The sequence below is a fragment of the Trachurus japonicus genome, chromosome 2 (genome assembly GCF_045865225.1).
Source record: "Trachurus japonicus isolate A0001 chromosome 2, Traja_1.0".
NCBI lineage: Eukaryota > Metazoa > Chordata > Actinopteri > Carangiformes > Carangidae > Trachurus > Trachurus japonicus.
Genome location: NC_140908.1, coordinates 13,948,354 through 13,970,810, shown reverse-complemented (window position 1 = coordinate 13,970,810; position 22,457 = coordinate 13,948,354). Strand labels below are relative to the sequence as shown.

Sequence of the window (22,457 nt, the reverse complement as noted above, 5' to 3'; positions counted from 1 at the left end):
ATAGTCAAAACATTTGTCTCTTACCTTCGTCTGTTAAAATCCCAGAAACAAGAAAAAGAAGAAAAACTATCCTCAAGCAAAACTTCATGGTGACTCTTTTCTTTTCTTTTCTATCTGCGCAGCTGCTTCTGAGAGGAGAGAGAGGATGTGAGAGGGCCTATCACAGTCAGAGGCACAAGTAGAGGTAGCTACTATTACTATTATGAATGGTTTATTTCCCGGAAAAGTGTCACTACAACGCAGCAATCACAGTCATTTCCTGTCTTTGCTGCGTTACATCTGGAACATACATCTGCTGTGGCTCTGCTCCTCACTATTAATTATTAAAGTCAATGCAAATAAAACAACACAAGAGTCACACAAGGATTAATCTTTATTGATTCACAGAGTCTCATTACCCGTTAAACATCAGTATTTTTATAAATGTTTATTGGTCAGTAAAAGGATTAATAAGTTCAGAGGTTTCTAGCCGTTGACCCACTTCCTCCATGCCTGAAAAAAACACAAAGGTTGAGTCAGGTAAAACAAAAAGAGGATGTATGTCACCTGCCTACTTTTATTTTCTAAATCTTTTCCTTTATCTCCATCCTCACCTAGGGATCCCAGAGACCTCACTTAGAGCGCATGAAGCGAGAAGTGGCCGAAGGCGACCGGGCCATCAGCTGCTGCAGGAGGCGGATCTGCTGGCGCTGGTTCTTGATGATCGTGTCCAGTTTTTGGACCAGATTCGCCTGACACTCTGAGAAGGTAGGTCACAATATTAGTTAAGTTAAGTTAAGTTAAGTTAAGTTAAGTTAAGTTAAGTTAAGTTAAGTTAAGTTAAGTTAAACCGAAAATTGGTGAAAAATTCTATCATCATTCAGAAGAGGGGAGTATTGGGTTTGTTGACTCACTTCCTCCTTTGCGTTTACCAGTTGGCTTCACCACTGAGGAAACCAGAACATAAAAGTTAAATATCTTAAAAAGCATAAGTCTGTTTGTCCATGGCAATAATGAGTTGTAGAGTAACGATAATGAAACTTAACTTGTCGTGTTTCTAATGTATCACCAGTTCCCACTGGATTTAGTAGAAAAGCCTATTTATGCTTTGTCTTCTTGATTTGGTTCAGTGGACTTCTATATCAATTTGTGTTGCATGGCCAATCAGCTAACAAGTGATATAAGGATGTTGCATAACAATATCCAAGAAATTATGAGTATAAAGGTTTTACCTGGACGAAGAGCATCCTCCAGACTGAATCGAGAATCATCTAGGAGTAAAACATTCAACATTAAATTATCACTCAAACTTGTCTTTTTATGCAAAACTGCAAAAACAAAAGTCTATTTTACCGTCTCCAAAAACATCTAGAAGGTCGAGCTCACCTGTAGGGAAATGACAGAACAAGTATTGTGTTAAAACCCCAAGTTTTCTGACTCCACTGTCCCAGAACCTTTTTGTGACGGACCCAAAACATAAATGTGATACGAACCGCCACCAGTTTTAGGTTTTTCTGGGGCCTTTGGTGTCTTCTTGGGGGCTTCTGTTGGTGCTACAGGAACAAAGAGACACAAAGGTACATCAGTATTACCACTTCTTTAAATAAACACGGTGCTTTATTTGATTGTTAAACCTGCAACGATAGTGAAAGTCACTTACATGGATAGAGGATGTCAAACAGATCAAAACCTGAGAGGGAAAAGACACAAGGATCAGTGTTAAACACATTATAAACACCTGGAGTTAAGATCGACATCTCCTCCTTAACATGATCACTGAGGGTTTTATGACTTTTATTCTAATAAGAAATCACTTGAAATCCCTTTAAAGTTGCACGAAAGATGTCTGATTCAGCAAAATTGCAAAGATTTTGCGGAAAAACAATGCCTCAAAAGGAGGAATAATCACTAGTCAAGACTTTTTTTGTTGGTTTGATGCCCTGCTAAATATCCAACGTCTCCAGCTTTGCCCTTTAAGGGGAGAATACGTCAGTCCGACCACCCATTTCTCCGACTACCCATTAATCCGACTTATTCTAGAGCAGTGTTTGTCAACCTTGGGGTCGGGACCCCACGTGGGGTCGCCTGGAATTCAAATGGGGTCGCCAGAAATGTCTAGTAATTGATGAAAAATCTTTTAAAAAGACGATAAAAATATTTTTTGTAACTAATTATTGTTCTTTTTAAAATTATGGAAGGAATGCATGTGGTTTTCAGAATAAAAGCACAGAATTTAGTGTGCCTGATATTCTAATACTTTTCTGTGTCAATTACAGAGACAGGAACGAGCCAATCACAAGAGAAGATACCTACCTCCTGACTTGCCCCCATCAGGTTTGTAGTCCCCACCTGAAATATAGAATAAGTCCGAGTCATCAAGCTTTCCACCACCACCTGTGAGAAATGAACAAGAGATTGTATAGAAAGTAAACATACACTGTACGTTATATTGTATTCTAAGTATTGGATTAGTCCAAACAAACCACCTTATGCAAATCTGATGTGATTAAGAGTGTTTAACACAATAATCACTTATATGGCAGTTAAACATTGAACTCTAAGACAACAAGTGGCTTTGCAAGATTGATCGGATCGGTTCGTGCCATTTCAAATACATGGTTTTGATTTGATAACAAGGTAAAAACCGGCGCTGAGCTTTAACAGGCAGATAGTGTCCTCAAGTGCCCATACCAAAATATCCAGAACTTGGTTTCTTGGGTTTCTCTGGTTTCTCTGGTGTCTTAGTCGGTGGCAAATCTGATGGAAAGATATATTTACACCATCAATGACATCCAGCAATCTGGTTTGAATCATAAACATTATTTTTATGCGAAACTGCAAAAAAAAAGTCTATACCGTCTCCGAAAGCATCTAGAAGGTCGAGATCACCTGCAGGAAATGCTTCTGTTGGTGCTACAGGAACAAAGAGACACAAAGACACATCAGTATTACCACTTCTTTAAATGAACACGGTGCTTTATTTGATTGTTAAACCTGCAACGATAGTGAAAGTCACTCACGATCATCGAAGAGGACGTCACTCAGATCAAAACCTGAGAGGGAAAAGACACAAGGACCAGTGTTAAAGTTAAGTTAAGTTAAGTTAAGTTAAGTTAAACCGAAAATTGGTGAAGAAGAGGGGAGTATTGGGTTTTTGTTGACTCACTTCCTCCTTTGCGTTTATCAGTTGGCTTCACTGCTGAGGAAACCAGAACATAAAAGTTAAAGTTAAAGCAGAAGTAAGCGATCCGGTCGTTTTGGCTAATGCTGTGTCAATTACAGAGACAGGAACGAGCCAATCAGAAGAGAAGATACCTACCTCCTGACTTGCCCCCATCAGGTTTGTAGTCCCCACCTGAAATATAGAATAAGTCCAAGTCATCAAGCTTTCCACCACCTGTGAGAAATGAAGAAGAGATTGTATAGAAAGTAAACATACACTGTACGTTATATTGTATTCTAAGTATTGGATTAGTCCAAACCAAATCTAATGTGATTAAGAGTGTTTAACACAATGATCACTTAATATGGCAGTTAAACATTGAACTCTAAGACAAAAAGTGGCTTTGCATGATTGATCGCATCGGTTCGTGCCATTTCAAATACATGGTTTTGATTTGATAACAGGGTAAAAACCGGCGCTGAGCTTTAACATGCAGATAGTGTCCTCAAGTGCCCATACCAAAATATCCAGAACTTGGTTTCTTGGGTTTCTCTGGTGTCTTAGTCGGTGGCAAATCTGATGGAAAGATATATTTACACCATCAATGACATCCTGCAATCTGGTTTGAATCATAAACATTCTTTATATGCGAAACTGCAAAAAAAAGAGTCTATTTTACCATCTCCAAAAGCATCTAGAAGGTCGAGAACACCTGCAGGAAATGCTTCTGTTGGTACTACAGGAACAAAGAGACACAGAGGTACATCAGTATTACCACTTCTTTAAATGAACACAGTTCTTTATTTGATTGTTAAACCTGCAACGATAGTGAAAGTTACTCACGATCATCGAAGAGGGCGTCACTCAGATCAAAACCTGAGAGGGAAAAGACACAAGGATCAGTATTAAACACATGATAAACACCTTAAAGGGATAGTTCAACATTGCCATAATCCCTATAGTCATAGCAGTAGGTTTGTTACCTTTAATTGTCGGTGCAAGCTGTTTTTAGAACAGTGGAGCAGAGCCGTGAGCTGCTTAGAGCTACGCTACGGACAGAGTTGTTTTAGAGGGAAATTTATGCAAAACTGCTGATGCGCGTTTCCGTTGGGGGTAGTTTTTCGACAAGCAGTCTCTGTTTTTGACTCTAAAACAACTCTGTCTGGTAACATTCTGTCATTATCTCATAGCGTGGTGAATGTGCAAGTCAGATAAAGGAATCTCGAGTTGCAGCTAAAGGCATGCAAGCTTTTCAACCAGGGTAAGACATGTGAATCTAATTAGCGCCAAAATCTATTAGCATTCCTTCTTTTTTTCCTTTCCTATGTAAAACCAGATAAAAAACTTCTTTAACTTCTCTTTTCCCAGTTTCTAACCACATTTCAGATGCTGTTTCAGGATGAAACTGAAACTAAATGCCAGTCCATTTAGTCCATGCCCAAATGTCAAAACCTCCTGCAATCACATGAAATGTTTTTTTTTTTTGCTTTAAATTTTCTATTGGCAACCAGAAAGTCAGAAATAATAAATCACAATCAAATTAGTCATAATTACCAATACATTTTTCAATTTATATACATTAAAAAGTGAGAGAAAAGGAAAACAAAACAAAAAACATAACACAATGAAAAGCATCAAAAAGCATGAAACTAACACAAAAAAAATAAAAATAAAACACATAAATTAGTTAAGAAGAAAGAAAAGGAAAAAAAAAACAGTTTGTAGGCAGTTGAGGACCAGGCGTATACAGTCTATATGAGCTCAAACTCAACCTTAAGGTACTTAACTCTGGAAAAAGGGTAGCCTACGTATCATATTAATTATCTCTCTCCATAAGAGCTGTTCCTCATTACACTTTTCCAGAAGATTAGAAGCAGCTCCCTCCAAAGAAATTGTCTCGAGGAAAGTTGGCAACCATCTTCCCATGAAATACTTTGTCTTAAATTAGACACGAGCCTGGCGGCGACCTTTTATTATACAAAAATACGCAGCATAGCCATAACACGAAATGTAAGTTTATGATAACAGTCAAAAGATTTGTCACTTACCATCATATTCATAGTCTGTTAAAATCCCAGAAACGAGAAAAAGAAGAAAAACTATCCTCAAGCAAAACTTCATGGTGACTCTTTTCTTTTCTTTTCTATCTGCGTAGCTGCTTGAGTTTTAATTTTCACGTGTGTGTGTGTAGCCAGCAGGTATTAATGGAGAAGGTTTTCTTCTTGTCCAGACCGGTGTCTTACACTGCATGAGTCAACACTGCCAGGGAAGAACATTGGGTGTGGCAGCCCCAAGAATGTAAATTAACCCCTTAAAATTTAATTTTTTATCAATAACATGCGCATATTTTCATAAAGCGTGTGCTAGGTCGACTCAAGTTTTCGTCTTTTAAGTAGCTCGACTCCAAACTCTGTTCACTAATGGCGCAATTTTAAGCGAAAGCACAGACTTCATAAAACTTTTTTTTAAACGGTAAACATATTAACTACATATATTAGTCATTTCGGCGTAAAATTATAACCCATTTTCATGTTTTTGTAGCAAACAACAGTTGTTCTTTTGTAAAACAAACAAACAAAACAAAAACCTGCCATTTAAATTGGCTTAGGTGTTAGCCGAATGTACCAGCAAATAAGCCAGTTGGAAATAAATGTAGCCGATTTAAAGTAAAGTATTTTTTTTTTTTTTGGCTTTTCATGCCTTTATTTGATAGGACAGTTGAGAGTGTGACAGGAAATGGGAGGCAGAGATGGGGGGAATGACATGCAGGATAGGGCCGTCCGACGCGGGACTCGAACCGGGGCCGCCTGCAGCGAGGACTACAGCCTCAACACATGGGGCGGGTGCTCTACCAACTGAGCTAAACACCGCCCCAATGTAGCCGATTTAAATAAGAAATACAGTAGTTATCAAAGAACCCCCAAAAACCCACGAAAGGAGCTGCGTCGGTGAATAATTCAATGGCGAAATATGATTCTGTATTATCGTTATGGAGGTCGAAACCTACGGAAAAGTGGCTCTACAATGCAGCAATCATAGTCATTTCAAAGTTCTGTTGTGCCTCTGCTCCTCACTATTAATTAGGTTAAAATTAATGCAAATAAAACAACACAAGAGTCAGGATTAATCTTTATTGATTCACAGAGTATCATCAGAGTCTCATTACCCGTTAAACATCAGTATTTTTATAAATGTTTATTGATCAGTAAAAGGATTAATAAGTTCAGAGGTTTCTAGCCGTTGACCCACTCCCTCCATGCCTGAAAAAAAAAACAAAGGTTGAGTCAGGTAAAACAAAAAGAGGATGGACTGTATGTCACATTGTCTAAATCTTTTCCTTTATCTCCATCCTCACCTAGGGATCCCAGAGATCTCACTTAGAGCGCATGAAGCGAGAAGTGGCCGAAGGCGACCGGGCCATCAGCTGCAGCAGGAGGCGAATCTGCTGCCGCTGGTTCTCGATGACCGTGCCCAGTTTTTGGACCAGATTCGCCTGACACTCTGAGAAGGTAGGTCACAATATTAGTTAAGTTAAGTTAAGTTAAGTTGACTTAAGTTAAGTTAAGTTAAGTTAAAGCAGAAGTAAGTGATATATTTGTGTTAATATAAGTCTTAAATAGTTATATCTTCCGACAGCAATCACTGCATAAGACCCTGACTGATACTCATAGTACACTGTAAAAACTCAACATCTTTCCAAGAATATTTGTCTTATTTCTTGTCCAAATGTCTCATTTCTAGTCAAAACTAATCTCTTCCCACTTAAAATAAGACTCATTACCTAAAAATTAACTTGTTTTTACATCATTTTCACTTAAATTTACAATAAATAGAAAAAATCTGCCAGTGAAAGTAAGTTTTTTGTGTTTGTAATAAGGAAGAAAAACTTGCTCCACTATCAGATTTTTTCTACTTATTCCAAGTGAAAATCTGCTTGAAAGAAGTAAAAACTGTCTAAAAACAAGCTACTTTTAATATGATGTGTCTTATTTTAAGTATAATGAGATTTGTTTTGACTAGAAATGACATTTTGACTAGAAATAAGACAAATATTCTTGCTAAGATACTTGAGTTTTTGCAGTGTAATGCTGCATTAGCATCAAAACAAAGAAGGCTAAATAAAAAACCATAATACATACGTAGTCTAAGAAAAAAAAAGGAAAAGTTAGGGGGAGGGGCCCACTTTAGTATTCTTTAAGGGGGCCCAGAATTCCTAGCAACGGCCCTGCTTGAAGCTGTAATTTACGATTTCAAAAGCCTGCCTGGAACGCAGCATTAGCCAAAACCACCGGATCGCTTACTTCTGCTTTAAACCTAAAACTGTTGAAAAATTCTATCGTCATCTAGAAGAGGGGAGTATTGGGTTTTTGTTGACTCACCTCCTCCTCCATTGGGTTTATCAGTTGGCTTCACCGCTGAGGGAACCAGAACATAAAAGTTAAAGCTATAATTTCCCAATGGATTTAGTAGAAAATCCTATTTATTTGTCTTCTTGATTTGGTTTGATTTGGTTCAGTGGACTTCTATGCAATTTCTAAGACAGTATATAGACATGTGTTGCATCGCCAATCAGGTAACAAGTGATTAAAGGATGTTGCATAACAATATCCAAGAAATTATAAGTATAAAAGTTTTGCCTGGACGAAGAGCATCCTCCAGATTGAATCGAGAATCATCTAGGAGTAAAACATTCTCATTAAATGATCATTAAAACTTTATTGTCACCCATCTTACATAACATTAACATACTAAATGTTCTGTGGACTCACCTCCTCCAGCAGGCTTGGCAGGTTTGGGATCTATGGATTTGATAGAAAGAATATTAAACATGCAATATACTGCCAGATTCAAAAACATAATATAACTTTATGAATAATAATTGTGTAACTTGTGTAATTTAGCACACAATAAAGCAGAAAACCAAAAGTCAAAAAGGGGTTGGGGGTTTTACTTATAGCATCTTCCAGGTTGAATCCAGCACCATCTAAAAAGGTAGAATATTTTTTTTTAAATGTACATTTTCCTGATTATTTAACTGATTTTATACAGTTCAGCTTTGAACTTTTACCTCTTGCAGGGGGTTTAGTGGAAGAGGGGGATCCTGGAAGATAAAGATGAATAAATAGTTGCAGGTGGAGTTTTTCAGACAGTAAAACATGCTAATATTCCTACTCACTGACCTTTGCCACGCAGGGAATCAAACACACTGAGTCCTGTTTGAGAAAAACATCAAGATTTACAACATTGAAATGACCCAGGACTACGTTGGAGCATGTTGTGAATGTGGAAGAGGAAGAAAAAACAAAAGGAAAGAATCAAAAGAATTGCAAACTCACCACTCCAGCGTTTTAGTCTCTTCACAGCTGGTGCATGATGGGAATTTGTGAGCATAGAAATAAGAACAGAAAGCAGTTTTACTTAGGCATACTCTGTAACAAAAAACGTTTTAACTTTGTGATGTCACAAATAAATAATAATCTCAGTGTTGGGCCTACTTGCAATACGCACAGGGCCGTTGCTATGAATTCTGGGGCCCCTGAAAGAATACTAAAGTGGGCCCCTGACTTTTCCACTTTTTTTTCTTAAACTACATATGTATTATCATTTTTTATTTAGTCTGCTTTGTTTTGATGCTAATGCAGCATTATTATGAGTATTAGTCAGGGTCTTATGTAGAATAATTCAGTCATACAAAGATTACTGAGGGGTTTTTGGGGCCTACTGGGCGCTGGGCCCCTACAACGGCCCTGAATACGCATAGAAAACATGAGATGGCGTTGGGTATAGCACCAACAACTCCAGCTTTACCCACAATATTTATCATCATAACTTAACTTATCATTATAATTCATAAGGAGCTACTTTCAGTTTCAAAACACCCTAACCTTTAACTTTAGCAACCCCGCTAGCTAACAACAACACAACAACTACCCAGGGGGCAAAATCCCAGTTTTTTGAAAAACGGACACGGAGCGTTGTAAAAGGTTTGACACCAGAAATGATCTCTAGGACCTTCAAGGATTAAAACCTGGGTGGACAACCTGGTCAACTAGCTGCTGGAAAGCTACAGGGGCCAAAACCCCTTTCTGGGGTCATTTTGCTGGCGAAATTATGCAAATGCAAATATTTAGGTACTACAATGGCATAAATAGTCATACAACTATAAAATTTGGCAGAGAGTATCTTGACACATAGGGGGAGGCATGAAAAAAAGATTCTGGGGTTTGTTACAACTCGATTTTAAGATATCACCCTCAACATCCCAAAAAAGACCAAAAAAAGTACTGTTCGCCTGACAAATTCTCATGGAAATTATTATTTTTCAGCACTTTATGGAGAATATCTATGCCTAACATGTATATAGAACATTTCCTTAATTCATAAGCTTCCATTTGAGTCCAAGATAGCCTTTCTATCTCCAAAGCCCCACTTGCTGTGGCCGACGGTCTTCTCTATCTGTCTGTTCACTTTGGGGAGACCAGAAATAGAAGGTTTCTGATCATGTCAGTTAACATGGAGTTTTTCACAATAGGTGTTGCATTGTTTGGAGACAGCCTGTAGCTTTCCAGTAGCTAGTAGAAAGGCTATCTTGGACTCAAATGGAAGCTTATGAATTAAGGAAATTTTCTATATACATGTTAAGCATAGATATTCTCCATAAAGTGCTGAAAAATAATAATTTTCATGAGAATTTGTCAGGCGAACAGTACTTTTTTTGGTCTTTTTTGGGATGTTGAGGGTGATATCTTAAAATCGAGTTGCGCCAAACCCCAGAATCTTTTTTTCCTGCCTCCCCCTATGTGTCAAGATACTCTCTGCCAAATTTTATAGTTGTATGACTGTTTATGCCATTGTAGTACCTAAATATTTGCATTTACATCATTTCGCCAGCAAAATGACCCTAGAAAGGGGTTTTGGCCCCTGTAGCTTTCCAGCAGCTAGTTGACCAGGTTGTCCACCCAGGTTTTAATCCTTCAAGTTCCTAGAGATCATTTCTGGTGTCAAACCTTTTACAACGCTCCGTGTCTGTTATTTTGCTTTGCCCCCTGGGTAAACAGTGGAGGTTTCCATGTAACTTCTTCTAATCCAGAGAGCAGGACTGTGAACAATGTGATTCACACTAATAATAATGAGCGAAGGTAATCTCTCCATTTCACAATAGGAATCCACATCCTCCACCCTCGTTAAGTTGAAGTAGAAATCTCACCGTGGTCATCGCTGGCATCAGACGGATCAGTTCCTGCAGAGGGGAGAAGTTAAAAACAGGTAGCAACAGGACGCTAACAACACAGGGAGTCATACTGTAGTAGGCATATATTTATTTTCGGGTTTCTATGGCAACACTGACTGATAATTTGAGAAGCTATGAGTCGTTTTCCTAACAGGGAAACAAACACCTCTCAGCCAAGATATTATTGTGAAACACTGCAGTCTATCCGTGTGACAGTGAGGCTGTGTTGTGACATTAACAATCATCATTACTTCACATAACAACAGGCGCTCTGGGATTTAGCTGCTGTTGCCTTAGCTCTGCTTTTTCACATATCAATAACATAGTTTCCCAACCTTATTTGGCACGTGACCCCTCAGATATTTAATTTGAACTTTATTTATGAATGAATGAATAAAACTTTATTAATCCCACAAGGGGGAAATTCACTTTGTCACAGCAGCAAATAGAGATACAAGACAAGGCACACAAAAAAGGTTACCTATCACTAATAAATAAAATAAGTAGGCTAGATAAAAAATAAATAAAGGCTTATGATAATTATGATTTATTCGATAAAGTGGAAGTATAGAATACAATTGTTTAAGATTGTGTGTTGTGTTTTTCATAATTCATAATTTAAAAAGAAAAATAATTAGTTAAAAAAATATTTTTATCAGTAATTTTTTTTTCAGGTGACCCTTATTTGAATTCCAGGCGACCCCACGTGGGGTCCCGACCCCAAGGTTGAAAAACACTGCAATAACAGCTTGTGTTAATGAGATAAATAATATATATTCAAATATGCTGTGGGCTACTATACTGGATGGATGCTCTTTGCCAAAATGTTCATTAGTAGTATTAGAAATACAATGAGTGAAATTAAATTATAAGAGCTTGGAATTATAAACAGCCTCATTTGCATAAATAATATCTGCTCCACGAAAAATATGTTATATTTTTGTTTTATTTTGTGAAACCATTTCTTGAACTTTGGCCACCATTTTTTCCCCTATTATTTGTTGCTTATTGTATTCATTAGCTACAAGTTCTCTGCTGCCATCATAACAATAAATGTATCAGGAAAATACAATATGCAATACGCCCATAAAGTTGGAATAAATTACTATTTTTTAACTCTTCTCATGAAATGATTGTGGCAATGTGATTTATTCTTGATAGATAAAGTGTATATAACAAAATTATTCCAACTTAATGGGCAACAGTACAGAAAAAGGTAACTCGACACTACACTTACCTCTGACTGTGACTGTCCCAGAGACCAGCAGCAGACAGAAAACGACCCTCAGACCAAACTCCATCATGTCCACAGTAGAAATAAGTTTCTATGTACCAGCACTAACAGTCCTGCAGCTTTTAAAGACAGTCTGGGTGTGTCCATCCGGCTTTACATTTAATTATTACATTGCAAAATCATATTTTCAACCAACCTGAACCAAGGTGATTAGTTTAAACCCTCCTGTGATTCCTGAGCAATTAGTGGTGAGTGAGGTAAATATTATGTCTGCTTTACTGTACTGTAATATAACCGGGAGCCTCCCAGAGAAGGAAAATAAAGATTAAAACCACCAATGACAGGCTATAATTACTAAACTTTAATGATAAGATTGTGAAATAATACATTATAGAGCTACAAACCAGTCACAATGATTTACTGATTGATCGATTTGAACCGTTCGTGATTGAAAACTTGATTGGTGCTGCTTTAAAGGACAGTTTCTGGCGTAGGTATGTTTCTTTGAGTTCTTTGAATTGTTATTTTAGCAACATAACATAGCATATGGAGGATTGGCCTCACCATGCTAATGGTTGGGTACTTACAAGAAGTGATCATGTTTGCTACAACTTTAAAAGGCTGGAGGACTTCAATCAAACCCTCCAATAAAGTCCAGTCAGAGCCGTCAAGGCTGAAATGATAGCTGTTGGAGCTCTCTGAAAGCGTCGCGGTTACAGCAACCCGTTGCTCCTTCAGCCTTTGCAGCATCGCTAACGTGGCCAACCAAGACCTACCCCTGTCTGTGATGAGTTCACACTGAGCGAGGCCGTGCTGCCTCTGTTTTTCCCTCAGCAGATACAGCGTAGGTTCTTTGAAATGATCGACAATTTTGCGGCAGCATCCCAAGAAGCCGTCCACGCGGGGCATACCGAAGGCTTCGTCCATCGCGCGATTGACGGTGTGTCCGAGGCAGGGCATTTCCACCGACAGCTCCAAGAGCGAGCACGCCTTGACGATGTCCACCGAGCCGTTTGTGGTCGCGCCGCTGACTTTATGAGTTATACCCCACTCGACGAAGGTTTCGTACATCGCTCTGGTGATATTCTCGGCCGTGTTTTCCTCTTGCACTTCAAAAGTTTTGAGGCACTTGTTGGTCATGGAAAAGCCACTTGCACTGCTGTAATTCACTGAATGAATAGAGAGTGAGATGTATGTTCTGTTCTGGGTCGGACTTTGCCAGAGATCTGTAGTAACACCGCAATTCACGACCCCGGTAAGCTCACTAAAAACCTTGTCCCGGGCACGGCAGTACATTTTAGGAACCATTTTTACAGCCAGTTCGCTCCGGGTGGGTGGAGAGTACCCGGGGTCGATAGTACTCATTAAAGTCTTAAAGGTATGCTCCTCAACTACGGATACAGGGTGCAACCCCTCGCAGATGAAATTGATAACGGCTACGGTAAGATCGTTGTGTCGCCTGCTGTCGTAGTCTAAGCTCTGCCTTTGTAAGTTTGTGTCCTGGGGTTGCTGCTGCGGACCGTGGAGACCTACTACAGGCTCAGATTTGATCCGAGAGAACGCCGTGGCGTACGCCTCGCGCATCTGATCCGTGTTGCTCTTCACAAACTCGCTGAACTCTCCCGGGTGGTTCTTTTCGAGGTGGTACGACAGATTGGAGGTGTTCCCGGAGTAGGCGATTTGACTCATACATACGCGACAGTATATCCGTTTCCAGTGCAATGTGCAGCCACACCAACACCAACCTCAAGGTCAGAGAAGGCGATGTGAAAGAGATCAGCATGACCAAGGAGGTCATCTCAAAGGTCCTGTCGAGCACCTATTCCCAGAATTTGCAGCCGTCGCAAGAGATCTCGACCTTCCTCAACGTCGCCACCTTCCTGGACCCGAGGTACAAGAAGTTGCCCTTCCTGTCCACCCAGGAGCGCTCCAAAGTGGAGAGCATCGTCATCGAGGAGGCGAAGGCGATCCTGGAGAAGCAGGCGTCCGACCAGTCGTGCCTCGACGATTTCTCCCTGTTGGCTCAGGAGCCCCCTGCCAAAAAACAAGCACCCCTAAGAGGAGCTTCAACGAGTAGCAGCACAACCCAAGACAACCCTCTGGCTGCCATATTTTGTCAATCTGATGCAGACCAGAGCCAAGAGGAGCTGCATGCCCAGGTAGTCGAAGAGCTGAGCAACTATAAGTCCCAGAGGGTCCTGGGTCTGAACGAAGACCCTTTACTGTGGTGGACCAGTCATGCGGCCTTGTTCCCCACCTTGCCCAAGGTTTTGCAGAAGTACGTGTAGTGTGTTCCCGCCACTAGCGTACCTTGTCACAGGCTGTTCAGCTCCTCTGGAACCGTTCTGAGTGGGAAGAGGAACCGCATCGCTCCGGCTTTAGTGGATCAGCAGATTTTCTTGTACGAAAACACGCGGAGCTACTACGAAGGCGAACCCTGCGAGGATGACGTGGACAGTATTTTGGAAGGAAGCTGCACTCTGAGCCAACCTCTTGAGTAGGGATGTCACGATTATAGATTTTCTTTGTACGATTATTGTCAGAGAAATAATCACGGTATTACGATTATCACGATTATTACGCATTAGCCTAAATAATTTCACAACATATGAATGTGTAAAATACAGTCAAAATATAATTACATAACACATTTTTACACTAAATATTTTAAGTATCTAGGCTACTATTCATATGTAACCAATTATTAATCCTCCAGGGGAAGTGTTTTAAATATTCAAATCATTAATTGTCATCTATACCAAATGTTTACGTTTATTTTAATTGTTTGTTTTTTATCACAAATGAGACGCTAACATTTAAATTTCTACCATGTTACGTTAGGTAAATGGACCAGTATTTCTTACATTTACCTTAACTTTTGTGCACATCTGCCTCTGTGTTTCCAAAATAATCTTTTTTGAAAAGTGACGGTATTTAAGAATCTTTACGATTAATTAATTGTGGCGTTTAATACCGCGATTAATTGTGAAAACAAGTAATCGTGACATCCCTAGTGTACAGGCACCTATACATGCATGACCTGTTGAAGCATTAAAAATCAAAGCACTTCACTAATTACTGTAAAAACTGGGAGTGATATTAATCTTTTATACCCAATATCAAGAAAAAGATGAAAGGGTGTTATAATAGTTATTTAAAAAATGTGTTTTACTTTTGCCGGGTAACTCCTATAGTAGTTGTGTTTTGTAAAAAAAAAAAAAAAATCTGTATGTTAAGTGCTGTTTATTGTGGTAAACATAACAGCAAATGCAGTCGTGATATTTTCCGGTTGGATCAAACAAATCTGCCATATGATAATACTACAACAGTAATACTGTAAGTTTTCTCTGTTCATCCTTGGCTTCTATAAAACTCCACCTGTGCTGTGAGGTTTTTATCTTTTTTGGCCATATCAGGCTTGGAGACTCTATGTTAAGATGTATTACTCTGCATAACACTGGCTTGTCTGCTATTTGATGTAAAATAACTTTGTGAAAGAAGTAAAGACTTTTGCCTTACTGGGTGATGCTTAGACCATGTTTTTATTGTGATATTAATTCAGTAATATGAATATTGTTATTTTCTGCTTTAAGTTCTGGCCCATTTGAATCGACTGTTTGTTTAAAAGGAACTGCACCAGATAAGACCTCGCCACCTGGATTTGGTGCTGCTACTCTAAACAACATATTGATACTGATTTGATTGTGTTATGTTCTGATGTGGTGCCCTCTCTCCTCCGCACAGTCTTACCCAAGCAAAATGGAAGGGTTGCCATTGTGACGGGGGGTACCAGAGGAATGGGTTTAGCCACAGCGAAACACCTGGCAAGCCTTGGCATGCATGTTATCATAGGTAGGCGTCTTGTCCAATATGGTTGTTTTGTGCCTTTTTTTGCTTATTTCGTGTCTTATTCTGGTTGTTTTGTGCCTTTTTTGGTTGTTTTGCGTCTTATTCTGGTTGTTTAGTGTCTTTCTGGTTGTTTTGTGTCATTTTCTGTTTTTTGTGTGCCTTTTTTGGTTGTTTTGTGTCTTATTCTGGTTGTTTTGTGTCATTTTCTGTTTTTTGTGTGCCTTTTTGGGTTGTTTTGCATCTTATTCTGGTTGTTTTGTGTCATTTTCTGTTTTTTGTGTGCCTTTTTTTGGTTGTTTTGTGTCTTTTCCTGGTTGGTTTGTCTTTCTTTGAGATAGTTTTGTGTTTCTTTGTATCTCTTTGTTTGCATTTGTGTCTGTGTGGCAGTCTGTGGGCCCAGGCCTGTTAGCTAGCGCAGAGCGTGTGGGCGTACTGTATTAACATCCACATCTCCTCCTGTGTTTGACTCTTCTCTCTCTCCCTCTGCGCTCCTCTGCAGCCGTCATCGCCCTGTTCTGCCGACAGTACGACATCATCAAAGACAACGACTCCAACAGCACCAAGGAGAAAGGCAAGAGGCCTCTGGTCCGCGCCACGTCCTCCTACTACAACGCTTCGGCCGGCAGCTCGCCCATCTACCACAACGGGGCCGTCCGCAGCAGCAGGGTGACTCATTTCTCCTCCGACCGCCGAGCTTCATTTAGAAAAACTTCTCTTCTCCGTAGCTCACAGTTCCATGTAATGCACCATCACTCTCGGCTGCCAGGAATGTTTTGTTTCCTCTGAAGGGCCTTTGTAGTCGCATCAGAGATCTCCTAGTAACCAGATAGAGCTGCTGCCATCATGGCTAAATATAAAATAACCAGGCAAACAGAGAGAGCTCACTGCTTTTCTTTTTTTGTGTGTGTGTTGCGGTGCAGCTCAGTGAGAGCGAGCAGCCTGATGATGAGGTGGAGGAAGTGATGGAAAGATGAGCGGTGCAGCACAGCGATCGCTCTCCTCTCTTTAGATGACTCACGGATGATTCTGTTAAGAAACAGGAGGAAAGTTGCGCCCGTGTTTACACTGTTGACAGCTTCCTTCTGCTTTAGAGCTCAGCTTTACACAGATAGAAACACAGATTTTTTATTTTTTAACCAGAGTTTAGAGTCGAGTTTGTCAGAATATCTCACTTTTGAGTGTGTTAAAGGTACATTGTGTAGGAATTCCTCCCATCTAGCGTTGTGGTTGTATATCGCAAGCAACTCAATCGTATTTTTCATGCTGCATTCACCTGAAATTGGGCAGACGTCCATCTGCCGTCTGCCCAATTGTGTCTGCCGTCTGCCCAATTGTTTGTGTCTGCCACACAGACACAAATGCAAACAAAGACAACCAGAAAGAAACACAAAACTGTCTCAAAGAAAGACAAACCAACCAGGAAAAGACACAAAACCCCCAGAAAGACACTAAACAACCAGAATAAGACGCAAAACAACCAAAAAAGGCACAAAACAACCAGAATAAGACACGAAATAAGCAAAAAAAAAGGCACAAAAGAACCAGAAAATGACACATAACAACCAAAAAAGGCACAAAATAACCAGAATAAGACACAAACCCCCAGAAAATGACACAAAACGTCCGTATGCCGTCTGCCCAATTTCAGGTGAATGCAGCATGAAAAATAGCCGCTGCACGAGGCAAAACAATACACGTGACAATATGTTGTCATGGCGATGTCGTATTGTTTACTTCTGTGACTAAAATGACATCTGGTTTGTTAACGACGACCTGCTGTCTGCCCGACTGCAGGTGAATGCAGCATCAGTGTAACGCTCCATTCCAACTCACTGCGTTACCGCGGTGACTTTTCACACAGACGCCACGTAAAACCTCTTTTAGGCCGCGAAAATAGGCCGTTCCTTTGGGTCCGTTCACAACACTGTATGTTGTAAATCTCTGGGCAGGGCTATTATGGGCTGGCGTTGCTAACGGGAGGAGTGCAGAGAGTCTTCTACTGCAATTAAAGTACTTAGGGGCTATTTGTAGATCATACAACCCCACTTTAAAAAAAATGCTACTATCCCTTTAATTAAAAACAGACTTTTGAACAAAATAATCGATTTTCATGAATAGATAGCAGGAGAAATTACACAATGTCCCTTTAATTAGAAAAAAAATGTGCAGTTTTAGAGGTTGGAATTTATTTTAAAAGCACCTGATGTTGGCAGATGTGGGTGTTAAGTTGAAAACAACAACAAAACACAATGTTAAAAACACAATTCACTTCACATTTCAGCCAAAACGCTCGACTCGACTCGAACCCAAACACAGTGAAGTGTTATAGACCTGCAGCTGACCTGAGGTCTGTGCCTCAGCGCTGACACAGCCACATGAGTCTTATATATGGCAGCTTATTGATTGGTTCATAAATCTTTGACAGACATTATATATATATATATAGTATATATTGAGTTCATTAAGGCACGTGTTGGTGCATGTGAGCCGCTGCCGTCCTGAGGTTTATGACTCACGTTCATGTATGTATGTGCCCAGTCTGTCTCTTTGTGTTTCTGACTCACGTGTTTGTGTGTGTGATTTGTCCACAGCTCCACAGAGCCTCGTCCTCCATCAGCATCATCAGAGTCTGAGAGCGGGGACCCGACGCTGGTTTTAGAGACTCACTTCGATCTCTAAAGTGGGATTATGGTGATGATGGACCTGCTGGGTGAGAGACTGGGTTGTTGTCACATTCAAATGAAACCGAGGGATTCACGCTGCGACGACACGGGCCACTGCTGCTCTCTAGTGGAAGAAAACACACATCATGGAAGATGAAGGCAGATCACCGGCCGCCTGTGGCATCGTCACACATGAATTTCCAACTCATTTCCTGTTGTGTAAAAATCGTTTCTCCAAATGTGAATATCTGCCAGCACGTCCAACACATCAACACATTTCTGTGTGCGTTCAGGCCCATGTGCGCATTATTTTACTACTATGAATATATCATTTGTACATTTTTTAATTCATAATCAATAATTACTAACACCAGAGCAAATGTAATATATGTAATTAGATGATGTAAATAGATTGAAGGCAGGTAAACTGAAGGTCAAAGTGATTTAAATTTAATATATAAATAACTATTTGAATGTATTTGGTGGTGATGTCGGAGGCTGAAAACATGCAGAGCTCAAACTGTTAACTTTCATCAGCAAATTATGTTTCATCATTGACTCGTTAACTAATTATCTAATTACAGAAAGTGTAGAATATGGACATTTAATCGTCATTTTCATGCCGAAAAACTAAATTTCTTTCTTTGGTAAAGTCTGAGAAACCTGCAAAACTGAATGAACACTTACACTTACGACACATTTTTTAAATCTAGTTTTATTAATTTATTTTTTACACACTGGGTGACACGTTCTTGTTTCAGTCTTTCACTGTGTATCGGCTTTTGATTTATTGATCTCTGTATTCTTCAGTTTCAGTTTCAATAAACATGAAATGCAGTTGTGGTGTTTGTGGTGTCTCAGTAACAAACAAACACACACATGCACGCACTTCAACAGTTAAAGCAGATATCAGTGGAATGTTTTTGTTAATATAAGTCCTAAATAGTCCTATTTTCCGTCAGCAATCACTTACATGAAGTATTTCAGCCTAAACACGAGTCTCTCCGTCACTCTGCTCTGCTGTAAGCCGAGGAGAAAATTTTCCTTGTGGGATACAAGTGTTATCCAATGAGGGGAGAGAACGGCATGAAGGGCTGTGTGTGCAGCCAAGGGATGCGCGTGAATGTGGTGACGTAGCACGAGGACCAATTGATGCCTGACAAGGGCGGGGGCTGCTAACTCATGGTGCGTTCAAGGAAACTCGTACTTTGTGTTTTTCCTTCCTGTGAAGTCATACCAGTTCGATCTGGTACGAGTTCACGGGTCGGAAGTTACGAGTGGCCGTTATAGGGAACTTTCACAGACAACAGGACGGTAAAAACACGAGCTACGGGTTACCTGGAACGCTACCAAGTCGTAGTTGTGACTTGAAGCTGTAACTTACGGTTTCAAAAGCCTGCCTTGAACACAGCATTAGCCGAAACGGCCGTGCCACTGATATCTGCTTTAATGATAAACAGATAATCAGTTGGTTTGGCGCCATCTGCTGGTCAAAGCATAGAATTACACCAGGTTTTAAATGACAGAAAACCTGCAGTTTACATTGAAAACATTAATAAAGTTGACAAACACTTTCTTATTCTAATTCTCACACTCACATTTACATTTATGTCAAATAAACCTCTGGAAACTTTACACTTGTCTTTTGTCAGTGTGTCAGTTTGTCAGTTGTGTCTCTCTTAGGATAAACACGACTAAGGCTTCATAATACCATCACACATACCTGTATCAAACATATGACCTGTGTTTTGTTTCCATACATGAAGTTAAATGACAGACTACACACAGTTCATTCTGAGGACATTTCAACATGTTTTTAATCAAATCAATCATTTCTCATTAGACAATGATCTAAAAAGTCTAGAAATTGAATAGACACTCACAAACACATGTATTGTTGACCATATATATATATATACACACACACATGGCTACACATCAATGAAAAACAAACTACCTTTGTGTGTGTTCAGCTAGAAACACTTGCCTAGATCAGCACTGATCAGCACCGTCAAACAGTATACCTGGTCTATGCTGTATGAGTCTATGCTAGAAATAGACGCCTAGATCTGCATGGTGCTGATCTATGTGTCTGTTTCTAGCTGAAAATGAGCCAAACTAGCTATAGGGCCAAACAGCATAGATCAGCAGCATCATGCTATACCTGCAGATGTACATAAACACATGTATTGTTGACCATAGCTTTAGTATGTACAGTTACAATGAACTGCTCATATATAAACCTACTGAATACACCAGGGCCGTTGCTAGGAATTCTGGGCCCCCTTAAAGAATACTAAAGTGGGCCCCTCCCCCTAACTTTTCCTTTTTTTTTCTTAGACTACGTATGTATTATGGTTTTTTATTTAGCCTTCTTTGTTTTGATGCTAATGCAGCATTACACTGCAAAAACTCAAGTATCTTAGCAAGAATATTTGTCTTATTTCTAGTCAAAATGTCATTTCTAGTCAAAACAAATCTCATTATACTTAAAATAAGACACATCATATTAAAAGTAGCTTCTTTTTAGACACTTTTTACTTCTTTCAAGCATATTTTCACTTGGAATAAGTAGAAAAAATCTGATAGTGGAGCAAGTTTTTCTTCCGTATTACAAGCACAAAAAACTTACTTTCACTAGCAGATTTTTCTATTTATTGTGAATTTAAGTGAAAATGATCTAAAAACAAGTTAATTTTTTGGTAATGAGTCTTATTTTAAGTGGAAAGAGATTAGTTTTGACTAGAAATGAGACATTTGGACAAGAAATAAGACAAATATTCTTGGAAAGATGTTGAGTTTTTACAGTGTACTATGAGTATTAGTCAGGGTCTTACGCAGAATAAATCAATCATACAAAGATTAGACTACTGGGGTTTTTTATGGGCCCCACTGGGCGCTGGGCCCCTAGAATTATCATCACCTTTCTCCCCTATACAACGGCCCTGGACTACACACATGGCTACACATCAATGAGGTCTCAAAGGGAACCCCAGAAAAACATTTAGAAATGGTCATTATTTACTCTTTGTTTATTTATACTTTTATATATTGCTCTTCCCCAGGCACAACAGTATTGTTATGTACATAAGTGTTAATAAAGTTTTAAAAAAATAAATAAATAAATAAAAAGTTGATTACCAGCTGTGTGGACCTGCTACTGATTCCACACACACAACCCATCAGGACAGTCCTAGCTACAAATACCAATCACCAGTTACAAGAAATTAATTAATTTCTTAATTCTTCTGTTCATTGTGTTACTGAGATAGGTGCTATCTCTAGACCTCTAGACCTCTAGATCTCTAGATCTCTAGATCTCTAGACCTCTAGATCTCCTAGATCTCTAGATCTCTAGACCTCTAGCTGGAAAAGGAGTCAAACTAGCTATAGAGTCAAACAGCATAGATCAGCATGACGCTGATCTATGCTGTTTGACTCTATAGCTAGTTTGTTCTCATGATGCTAGAAAAGGTTGAGGGGTCTGTCGGTCCCTGAACACCAGGATCCTCTCACGATCATCACTCCCAGTTTTTTTTTTTTTTTTTGTATCATCTCGTTGTGGTGTAATGGAGTTGTTCCTTGCCTGTCAACGCAGTGGTCGCGAGATCGAGACCATGCACAGTTTTCATCATCATCAACATCATCATCATCCTGCTCCACAACAATCTGATCAACAAAGACCAACCAAACATGTCAATGAAGGAGACTGTCATAATTATTCTCTTATTCTCTTAATCTCTTCAGCTCAACATTCAAACACTCTGCAGTACAAAGTCCACATGTTGACACCTGGAGCTGCTGGTGGTCTGGTGGCGCAGTGGAACATCTCATGTTAATGGCCGTGGAGGTCGCTGGATCGAGACCATGTGATGGTTTTAGTTTGTATATGGTGCTGAGCCACAGTACAAGTCCAGTTGATAGTGGATAGTAGTGCAGTGGATCGGCTACTTGCCTGTCAACACAGCTGACAGCTTTTCTTATGTATGTTGTTGTGCAGCCGTACGAGTCAGTACAAGTTCCAACACATCTGGACATAGATGTGGTGGTGGTGTAGTGGATCTCCACCTGACTTTGGACTCTGACATTGTGGGTTCGAGTCCTGGTGTTGGCTTCTTGGTTTTCTCCTTCTTTGTATGTGCTGCTTTGACGATGTCAGATACACTATGACCAATGTCTTTATCACACCGATTAATGGTTGAGTGGGTACTGCTGTCGCTTTGGGTGCAGCAGACCATGGGTTCGAGCCCCAGGGTGGACAATGAGAAGTTTTCTCCTTAAGTTTCTTTGTATGTGCTGCTTTGACGATGTCAGATACACTATGACCATTGGTTCAAT

The 22,457-nt window shown here is 39.7% G+C and overlaps 2 protein-coding genes and 1 long non-coding RNA gene across 4 annotated transcripts in view; all 3 read right to left on the bottom strand.

Annotated features, from left to right (window-relative positions):
- cd99 (CD99 molecule) overlaps positions 1-5,306 on the bottom strand; it is a 28,523-nt gene extending 23,217 nt beyond the window's left edge. The window contains exons 1-2 of one of the 2 annotated variants that reach the window (XM_085802375.1): positions 5,187-5,306; positions 3,986-4,005 (exon numbers count right to left, since the gene is read on the bottom strand). In XM_085802375.1, the coding sequence (XP_085658501.1) occupies positions 3,986-4,005; positions 5,187-5,263 (97 nt within the window). In that variant the 5' untranslated portion in view covers positions 5,264-5,306. Of the gene's footprint in view, positions 1-24; positions 123-3,985; positions 4,006-5,186 lie in introns of those variants that run through there. The other variant, XM_085802382.1, reaches the window with a different exon arrangement.
- A 2,379-nt stretch (positions 5,307-7,685) lies between these two features.
- LOC146990986 (uncharacterized) lies at positions 7,686-8,369 on the bottom strand. Its single transcript, XR_015037970.1, has 5 exons — positions 8,323-8,369; positions 8,211-8,243; positions 8,094-8,126; positions 7,912-7,941; positions 7,686-7,818 (listed from the first exon to the last, which is right to left on the bottom strand). It is a non-coding gene; the product is annotated as an uncharacterized LOC146990986 (long non-coding RNA).
- Positions 8,370-12,078: 3,709 nt separating this feature from the next.
- Positions 12,079-13,333, bottom strand: LOC146990985 (E3 SUMO-protein ligase ZBED1-like). The gene has a single exon (XM_085793893.1). It carries the CDS (start codon positions 13,294-13,296, stop codon positions 12,079-12,081), a length of 1,218 nt encoding a protein of 405 aa, XP_085650019.1. The 5' UTR covers positions 13,297-13,333.
- Between the last annotated feature and the right edge of the window lie 9,124 nt (positions 13,334-22,457).